Here is a 9,675-nt window from a genome sequence, read left to right as displayed (position 1 = left end):
TTGTGCAAGTTCTCCCACTTAAAAATATGAGAGGCCTGCAATTTTCATCATAGGTACACTTCAACTATGACAGAGAAAATGAGAAAAAAAATCCTGAAAATCATATTGTAGGATTTTTAATGAATTTATTTGCAAATTATGGTGGAAAATAAGTATTTGGTCAATAACAAAAGTTTATCTCAATACTTTGTTATATACCCTTTGTTGGCAATGACAGAGGTCAAACGTTTTAAAAAAAGTTTTCACAAGATTTTCACACACTGTTGCTGGTATTTTGGCCCATTCCTCCATGCAGATCTCCTCTAGAGCAGTGATGTTTTGGGGCCGTTGCTGGGCAACACGGATCTAACATCTGTGGAAAGTCTTCACAGGAGAGTGGATGCTGTTATAGCAGCAAAGGGGGGACCAACTCCATATTAATAGCCATGATTTTGGAACGAGATGTTTAACGAGCAGGTGTCCACATACTTTAGGTCATGTAGTGGACATCGTTAGTTGTTAGTTATCTAGCTAGTGAATTTTATCCATATAGTCATAGACATTGTGCAAGTAAAAACACCTCAAAACAAGAACAAAATAAACTACATTAAACTAGCAGGAATTGGCAGAGACGTTTGGATGCTCCTTCTTATTGTTCTATTAAAGGGAAACTTCACCGCTAGACACTATTTGGGGTGTTCTTCCAGTCTCCCTACATAATTCTGATTGATGATCGATCGGGTGTTTCGGACATAATTATGCACTAAAGCTGTGTTATTTTATTTTTGCGCAGGGAGAGTTCAACCAATGACGTCATTGGTTGATTGAGCCTGCTGTCTGATATAAAAATTAATGGAGTCATGTTTTGTAGCAATTGTTGTGGCCTTTGTGTTTTTGGCCGATTGCCCCTCACACTAGCAGAGAGTAGATATGGTTGTCCTTGTTCAATAGAGACACTGGACTTGTCTCATGGAAGTTCCCATAATTAGCTAAAATGGCTGCTTCTGAGGATTCCTCTTACCAAGAAGAGCTGGATGACACCATTTAAAAAATACCCTGCTCAAAAAAATAAAGGGAACACTAAAATAACACATCCCAGATCTGAATGAATGAAATATTCTTATTAAATACTTTTTTCTTTACATAGTTGAATGTGCTGACAACAAAATCACACAAAAATTATCAATAGAAATCAAATTTATTAACCCATGGAGGTCTGGATTTGGAGTCCCACTCAAAATTAGTGGAAAACCACACTACAGGCTGATCCAACTTTGATGTAATGTCCTTAAAACAAGTCAAAATGAGGCTCAGTAGTGTGTGTGGCCTCCATGTGCCTGTATAACCTCCCTACAACACCTGGGCATGCTCCTGATGAGGTGGCGGATGGTCTCCTGAGAGATCTCCTCCCAGACCTGGACTAAAGCATCCGCCAACTCCTGCACAGTCTGTGGTGCAACGTGGCGTTGGTGGATGGAGCGAGACATGATGTCCCAGATGTGCTCAAAATGTTGGGCTGTAAGCACAAACCCCAACCGGTGAACGTCGGGCCCTCATACCACCCTCATGGAGTCTGTTTCTGACCGTTTGAGCAGACACATGCACATTTGTGGCCTGCTGGAGGTCATTTTGCAGGGCTCTGGCAGTGCTCCTCCTGCTCCTCCTTGCACAAAGGTGGAGGTAGCGGTCCTGCTGCTGGGTTGTTGCCCTCCTACGGCCTCCTCCACATCTTCTGATGTACTGGCCTGTCTCATGGTAGCACCTCCATGTTCTGGACACTACGCTGACAGACACAGCAAACCTTCTTGCCACATCTCACATTGATGTGCTATCCTGGATGAGCTGCACTTCCTGAGCCACTTGTGTGGGTTGTAGACTCCGTCTCATGCTACCACTAGAGTGAAAGCACCGCCAGCATTCAAAAGTGACCAAAACATCAGCCAGGAAGCACAGGAACTGAGAAGTGGTCTGTGGTCCCCACCTGCAGAACCACTCCTTTATTGGGGGTGTCTTGCTAAATGCCTATAATTTCCACTTGTTGTCTATTCCATTTGCACAACAGCATGTGACATTTGTCAATCAGTGTTGTTTCCTAAGTGGACAGTTTGATTTCACAGAAGTGTGATTGACTTGGAGTTACATTGTGTTGTTTAAGTGTTCCCTTTATTTTTTTGAGCAGTGTATATATTTTTCATAGGAACATACAGCCATATTTATTTGAACCGTAATACACTGAAGAGGAGTTGAAACCGTGAGAAAAAGTAATTGCGAGACCAGCAAGCAGTGGCGACAGCCTAGAGCAGCAGTTACCAATAGTCCAGAGAAGTATTCTTCTGATGTTCAGTCAGACAACCGTTAGATTGCAACACTAGCTAGTGTAAACTATCATATACTGTACCATTTTATGTTTTCATGATTCATTATTAGGGGTGAGTCGGTTTTCCAAACATAAAAGGACATTCACATCCTCATACTCAAGTGTACAGTAGCTACCCAGTGTTCCAGAGTCTGGTCTAATGGTAACGTGAAGAGTCCAGACTAAACACTGCCCCTGGAGGCAGGGGTACGATCCCAAGGTCCCCCACTTTCTTCTGTATATCCCACTCATATCTCATATCGTGTTCCGGTGTATCCCAATAAACAACAAAACAGTGTGGCTTCCCAGGAGGAAATAGAGCGGCCATTTTTTCAAACCTCTGATTAGGGCCTGGTGGCTATTTTACACAGCTAAATAAACTGGACGGAAGGGGTGTGTGGAGCTTCTCTGAACGGAGCACTGACCGCTTCCAATGGACGGACAGACGGACAAAACAGATGGACAGACACACGGTTCTGTCCTATGGAGGAGACGGCACTAACAGTATGCTGTTACCACCATCATCATTATTCCTTTTATGCTTCATCTGAATAGCTCTTTCTATGGCTGATTCTACATCATAACATAAACAAAATCAATCATTCAGAGCTGGAAAGCCAGAAAGCGACATGTACAGAGGTGACAAAGTACAATGTCCGTACTGTACTGGGGAGGTTACGAAACAATGGCCCATTCTACTTTCACTCTTCATGCAATCTCAACCCCTCACATAAACTCATAGTTTTTTCAAAACTGTGCAACAAAGTTTTTAGTTTGGAGAGTGTTGTGTGCTGTCTCTTTGTGACTTAAAATACCTTGATTTCAGTATTTCAGTTTTGCATGTGGTGTAAAACATTTACACTACATTTGACTGTGAACTGTACGCTCTTTGAGAATGTGCCAAGGATCCTTGATAACTGCTGTTCACAGTCACAAAGAGCCCCATGAATGATGAAATGCATGCGTAATGTCTAATCTGAAAATTGATGAACAACATGGAAGACTAGAGATATTCAAAATGTGTTGTGAATTGACAAGACCCTTTCCTCCAGAAGACTGAGATAAGATGACAGACGGCTACAATTAAAACAATTCTGTACTTTATTTAGACAATGGTTATAAAAAAAGACTATTTTGAAAATGTACAAAAAGGCAGGCGCCTAATTCTACAGATGTAGGATCTTCATTTGAGCCAGTTTGGTACAGCAAGAAAATAATCCTGCAGCAACAGGAAACTGAAATTATTATGTGGATTATAATTTATGGACATTTTATGTAGGGGTTGATAAATTTTTTTGTAAGGGAAAATCAAGTCAAACTACTAAATGGAAATTACAAACTTTTAAAACCTCAAATAGACTACAAGTTAAACATTTCCTGCATTGCAGGAAAGTTCTCCTGCAATAGGGTGATAAAATTAAGATATTACATCTGTACAAAATGAGCAATTCCCTTCGCTTGCCATCTAAATACATAAGGGTCATGACCTACTTTTTGAAGTTGACTTTTTAACAACCACCTCACAAAAAATACTTTTCCCTCCACATATCCAGCATAGATCAAGAAATATTAAACCCAGCTCTTGTATAAAAGTGACCAAATACAACACAATGCTAAAAAAACGGCACAATATTTGGGGCATGAATATGTTCGCTCAGCCTTTGATGCAAAATAACTTTTTCTTTTGTTATTTGGAGAGTTGTGTGGAACAGAAGAAAGGTTGCCGCACAACCAGGGGACTGGAGTAGGAGCAATGAACAATTCTCTATAAGGCAAACATTTGGTCAGCTGTGTGAGATTAGGTTAAAGGTAGACTCATTAATATGACATCATCATACACAGCAGGGGAGGGGGGGACTTACAGACCTAAACAACATTCATGTCATGTTAATGATGGAAGAGTCAACGGTGGCAGTCTTGGCATTTTAATTTGGATGTTGACGTCTGTAAACTGGAATTCCCCCTACGTACTGAAGCCCTCTCTTCATCCCAGTCGGCTACCTGATGCCTATTCAACCAGGAAGTGGACTACCGGGCATGATAGTCTATATATCCCGGGGTTGTTGCTCTACATGCACAATGTAGACAGAGGTTGAAGAGAAGGTGAAGTCTTGCCATGCTCTCGTCTTATCAGATGAGTTGTCAGAGCAGTTTCCAATGGAACCTGTCCCCACCGTTTCCTCATTGCCTGCACGTGTCGTGGAAGGCCTCCAGGGTACGAAAGTCTCTCCAGGTCGGGGGAAGTCCCTCTTGCAGAAACTTTCCACAGCGCTGACAAGGGGTCTGGAACAGCTTGATGTAGCTTCTTAGCCAGGTCTGCCGAGGAGAGCAGAAAAGGGACATTCAGGCTGGAGGACAGTGATATATTTGTCAGGAGGATTCACCAATAGACTGATTCTAGTAAAACATGACATTTTTAATCAAAACTCAATGATGGCCACTACAATGAGCATATGTGCTGACAATGGTGAGAGAGACCCAATGTGGGGGCCTGCGGTTGATCCACCTAGGGAGGTGAAATGGAGCCTCTCCTCCTGCTTGGGCTCCCCCCGCTTTCTCTCCCAGCCAGTCAGTGGGCTACAGCCAGCCACACCTCCTCAGTCACACACCTGGCAGAACACATTCACCGGCACCATCAATCTAGAGGATTAAAACCCTGCTCCAAGATTCATCACCAGCCAGGGTAATGTTCACCACTGTCACTGGGAAGCGTGAGAAAAGACCCATTACAACAATCTCAGGTCAGCTCTGCAACCAGAAGGCTACATACAGTTATGTGTAAGGAGAGAGAAATGTCTCTGGAATAGCAACTGAGAAACAGGTGCAGAAAAGCCATATCTGTTTGACTGTTTTAGTAGCTATTTAAGACGGGACTTAGGCCAACTGTTCCCTTCAACAGGATTGATTGCAGACATACAGTACCTTCAGAAAGTACTCACACCCTTTTACTTTTAGATCAGAGGACAGGACCGCCGAATGCTGAAGCGCGTAAAAATCGCCTGTCTTCGGTTGCAACACTCACTACCGAGTTCCAAACTACCTCTGGAAGCAACATCAGCACAATAACTTTGTACATTTAGCTTCCTATCATGACCATCTATTTCTATGAATCTGTACATTTAGCTTCCTATCATGACCATCTACTTCTAAGAATCTGTACATTTAGTTTCCCATCATGACCATCTATTTTATATCAAACATTTTTTTGCACCTTTTTTCTCCCAATTTCGTGGTATCCAATTGGTAGTTACAGTCTTGTCCCATCGTTGCAACTCCCGTACAGAACTCGGGAGAGGCGAAGGTCGAGAGCCGTGCATCTTCCGAAACACAACTCAACCAAGCCACACTGATTCTTGACACAACGCCCGCTTCACCCGGATGCCAGCCGCACCAATGTGTCGGAGGAAACACTGTACACCTTGCGACCGTGTCAGCCTGCATTACGCCCGGCCCGCCACAGGAGTCCCTAGTGCGCGATGGGACAAGAACATCCCTGCCAGCCAAACCCTCCCCTAACCCGGACGACGTTGGGCCAATTGTGAGCAGTCCTATGGGTCTCCCGGTTGTGGCTGGCTGCGACAGAGCCTGGAGTCTTGCCCATCTTTTCTATCTGAATATTTACATATATTGAGAAATAATCACATACTTAAATGTAATATTGTATTTCACTGTTCTTAGGTCCTACTCTAGCACTACAGAGGTATCCTGCAAGTGTTGAAGTGATCTGTTTTAAACAGATCTGTTTGTAAAGTTTGTGCTAGCAATGAGTAAGTGATTGCCAAATCACTACAAGACAAACATGGAATCAATAAGTAAACAACTAAACCATATAAATACTATTTATAGTGCCTTGAAATGTCTCATTCATTCTAAGATTGTCTTCAAACGTATTGAGACAGTCTATAGATGCACCTTAAAGATGTCTTGACTTTTTAAGATGTCTTAAGACGTTTCGAAACATGGTGATGTCTGGGTATGTAGTGATCATGTCTTTCTGGACAGTGTCAAGCTGTAAATGAGGACAGGTCAGTAAAGGAGGTGCCCCGCTGTTGGCCCTGAAGCCGAGCCGTTGAGCTGTCCGTTTGAAACCCCTCCTTAAAGGACGGCGGTGCTACCCAGCCCCCACACCCTGGCCGGGTCAGATCAAAATAGTATCTCATTGATTTTCAGCACCGGAGAGGAGCGGCTAATCAATCTCCCTCACTTCAGCACTAAGAGCATGGATCTACAGAGTGGACAGTCGGGCTATTTAAAGACTAAAACATCAAAACACTAATATATAACCCCGCCCTGCACTCCGGGAAGCCAGGAGTAAGAACATCCGATGGTACCTGATACATCACACAATAACAATGACAAGTATTTTCTATGCTTCCTGAGGTACCTCCTCTATTGGACTCTATGTGGTGTCTGGCTACTAGCGTCAGTGAGAGATGGAAGCTTTGTCTGACTCAACCAGTAGTTATTCAGTAATAGCCTGACAATTTTCAACCCCCTCCTCCCCTTATAAAAAATTAGACTCTGAGCTTTAAATCAAATGAGGTACTGTTACAGTACTGTGTGATAAGATGCCTGGACTGACTAGCAATGGAAGTGCAATCCATCGGCTATGTGTACATGGTGAAGATATGGGACAAAAGACAGAGTGGATTATCAAGTAGAGGAGCTCAGACACGGGGTGGGAGAGGGTTATGTAGAGCGTTTGCTTTGTGAATGTGCTCACCATGAAGGACCGTACCACCACGTCGGGCATTTGTGGAAGTTGGTAGTGCAGCAGAGCAGTGGTGGCATGATCCGTAACCTTAAGAGAGAAAACGGGGCTTGTAAAAACCCATGAACATTTGAGAACATTCCAGGTGTCTCTGCTAAACCTGAAACAATAAAATCACATTAAGCCTTCCAGTTCATTTTCAATTCTATATGGTTTTATGAGCAAGCAATAAATAACATAATCAATTCAAGCGGTCAAGTAAAACAAGATGTTTTCAAAGACAGAGTACTTATTACTCAACTTTTAAAATAACTAAAAGAGTTCTGGTAGACTACTGCATGGTTGTCATTGGAGCAATAATAATCATAGCGTATACTGTATCCATCTCTCACTCCTACACATTCACTTGGCAGTGACTGGGTTTTTTATTCTTAATACTTTGATCAAAATCAAATATTCATCCCACATACAATTATCTGCGGGCCATCTATTACGTAACTAAGTTCTTCTGTCGATGTAGCTAGTATTGTTTTATTCTGTGTCCAGTCAATATGTCCACTGCTATTACATTTTTACCATCTGGCAAACCATGAGGGACACGGCTATTAGCAGCACATGGCAGGCATATAGTACACTAAATGCACAGGGAAAACATATCAAAGCAGAAGGGGGGGCTTTTTCCTCAAAGAAGATGTAAGGATATGACTGGGCGGTTAACAAAGAGGCTTTGGTGACAAGTCAGACCTTGGCAGTGCAGTGACAGATGGGAGGGGAAGCTGAGAGGTGCCATCCTCCCTTTCTCTCGCCTTCCTCACGGTCTGTTTGACTTAGCATTAGGATGAGATCAAGAAATAAACATACTGTGCTTTGAACAGCCAGGGGGCACAAGTGACAATGCTCTATGAAAAACACAATTGGGGGCTCTCTTTCTAGTAATGCTGGCTCCATCCCAGTCGTTGGTGTGTGTGGCTTTCTGGCTGCCCATATGCTGCCATGGCGATGACTCCGCCTGATGAGATTTGGTGAGGGAGGATGAGAGGGAAGTGAAGACGACTCATAACCCCCATATGCTCGCCAGAAATGAGTTTGAAATTAAATCCGACCGGAAACAGAGTACATTTTGGTATGACAGGGCTTGACAAGTGGGAGAGAACACCCAGCAACAGCTGGCCCAATGGGAGAGAGACAGAGGGTTGCACAGAGGGTTGTGCATTGTATCTCCGTTTGGAGTAAACATAGAGATAGGGTCTCACCTTCTGAAATACCTGATAGTTTGACTTTGACCAGATATCCAGCTGAGGAGAGAAAATGATATTATTCTCATATCTATGTAATCAATCGTACATTTTCAAATCCATACACATCATTTTCTTCAGTTGTATACGATACAAATCACAGCAAGTGTTAATTTTGAGAATTTAGAACAATGAGATTGAGGTACACGTGTCCTCATCATCAAGACTGACCTCCCACAAACTCAACTATGGACTTTGAAGCCAGTTCCACTGCATTTTTTCAATGTTCCCCTCTAATCAGGGACTGATTTAGACCCGCGACACCAGGTGTGTGCCATTCATTATCAGGTAGAACAGAAAAGTTGTAAACGAGAACTTGTTACCAACTGGCCTACCTGGTTAAATAAAGGTGGTGGTGGGGGGGGGGGAGTTAAATACCTCTGGACTACACCATCAACATTCACTTAAGTCTATAATCTTTGTAATACCATTCATTAACATTGTATTGATAATTTGATCAGGTCTATATTTTAAATTCAAATGGCTCCTCTCTTCTGGATCCCCTGCTGTCCTGTGACTTGCATGGTCCTTCAGTGAACTGGGAGAGAAGGGCAGGAGATTGTGCGAAGGTCATCCAAACAGTTTCAAAGGCGATAACAAATCAAAACACTACCCTGAAACTAATATCAAACAGGCCTGGTGTCAGCATTTATTAGAGAAATCGGATTCAATCCCCCTCTGTCCCTTTACCCACTACCGACACACAGAGACCCTTTGAAGGGAAAATAATACAGGATCACAAATTACCCAAGAGATGCATTCGATAGTCTTTGAAGCCCTCCTTTGATAGTGCAGTTTTCCTTCTCCTTTTCCCTCTCTCTCTGTATGCTAGAAGGTTCAGCTTGCTGCTCCTGCTGCTTCTTACCGTATGATAATTAGTGGAGAAAACGGCAGAAATAGGGATGTTAGAGCCTGAGGGGCGGGGGTGCGAGACATCCTAAACAAAACCCTGGCTGCTGTTGTGTCTGTCTAACTCATCCTAGGTGGAGCTTTGGGAATGTCTGGACTTCAAAACATTTTCCATGGAGCACATTATCTCTATAAAGTACCCTGGGTAGTTGTGGCAGTTACATATACACTACCGTTCAAAAGTTTGGGGTCACTTAGAAATGTCCTTGTTTTTGAAAGAAAAGCATGTTTTTTTGTCCATTAAAATAACACCAAATTGATCAGAATTACAGTGTAGACATTGTTAATGTTGTAAATGACTATTGTAGCTGGAATATCTATGGAATATCTACAGATGCCCATAATCAGCAACCATCACTTCTGCGTTCCAATGTCACGTTGTGTTAGCTAATCCAAGTTTATCATTTTAAAAGGCTAATTGATCA

At 42.8% G+C, this 9,675-nt stretch overlaps 1 protein-coding gene across 5 annotated transcripts in view; it reads right to left on the bottom strand.

Moving 5' to 3' along the window:
- Window positions 1-3,418: 3,418 nt before the first annotated feature.
- med27 (mediator complex subunit 27) overlaps window positions 3,419-9,675 on the bottom strand; it is an 89,038-nt gene continuing 82,781 nt past the window's right edge. The window contains exons 6-9 of one of the 5 annotated variants that reach the window (XM_029637249.2): window positions 9,089-9,201; window positions 8,300-8,341; window positions 7,059-7,136; window positions 4,563-4,651 (exon numbers count right to left, since the gene is read on the bottom strand). In XM_029637249.2, coding sequence (XP_029493109.1) covers window position 4,651; window positions 7,059-7,136; window positions 8,300-8,341; window positions 9,089-9,201 — 234 coding nt within the window. In that variant the 3' untranslated portion in view covers window positions 4,563-4,650. Of the gene's footprint in view, window positions 4,652-7,058; window positions 7,137-8,299; window positions 8,880-9,088; window positions 9,202-9,675 lie in introns of those variants that run through there. The other 4 variants (XM_029637245.2, XR_010461468.1, XR_010461469.1 and 1 more) reach the window with 4 other exon arrangements.

Source organism: Oncorhynchus nerka, linkage group LG27 (assembly GCF_034236695.1).
Source record: "Oncorhynchus nerka isolate Pitt River linkage group LG27, Oner_Uvic_2.0, whole genome shotgun sequence".
Lineage (NCBI taxonomy): Eukaryota > Metazoa > Chordata > Actinopteri > Salmoniformes > Salmonidae > Oncorhynchus > Oncorhynchus nerka.
Note: the sequence above shows the minus strand (reverse complement) of the source record. Positions and strands in the feature narration are given on the sequence as shown.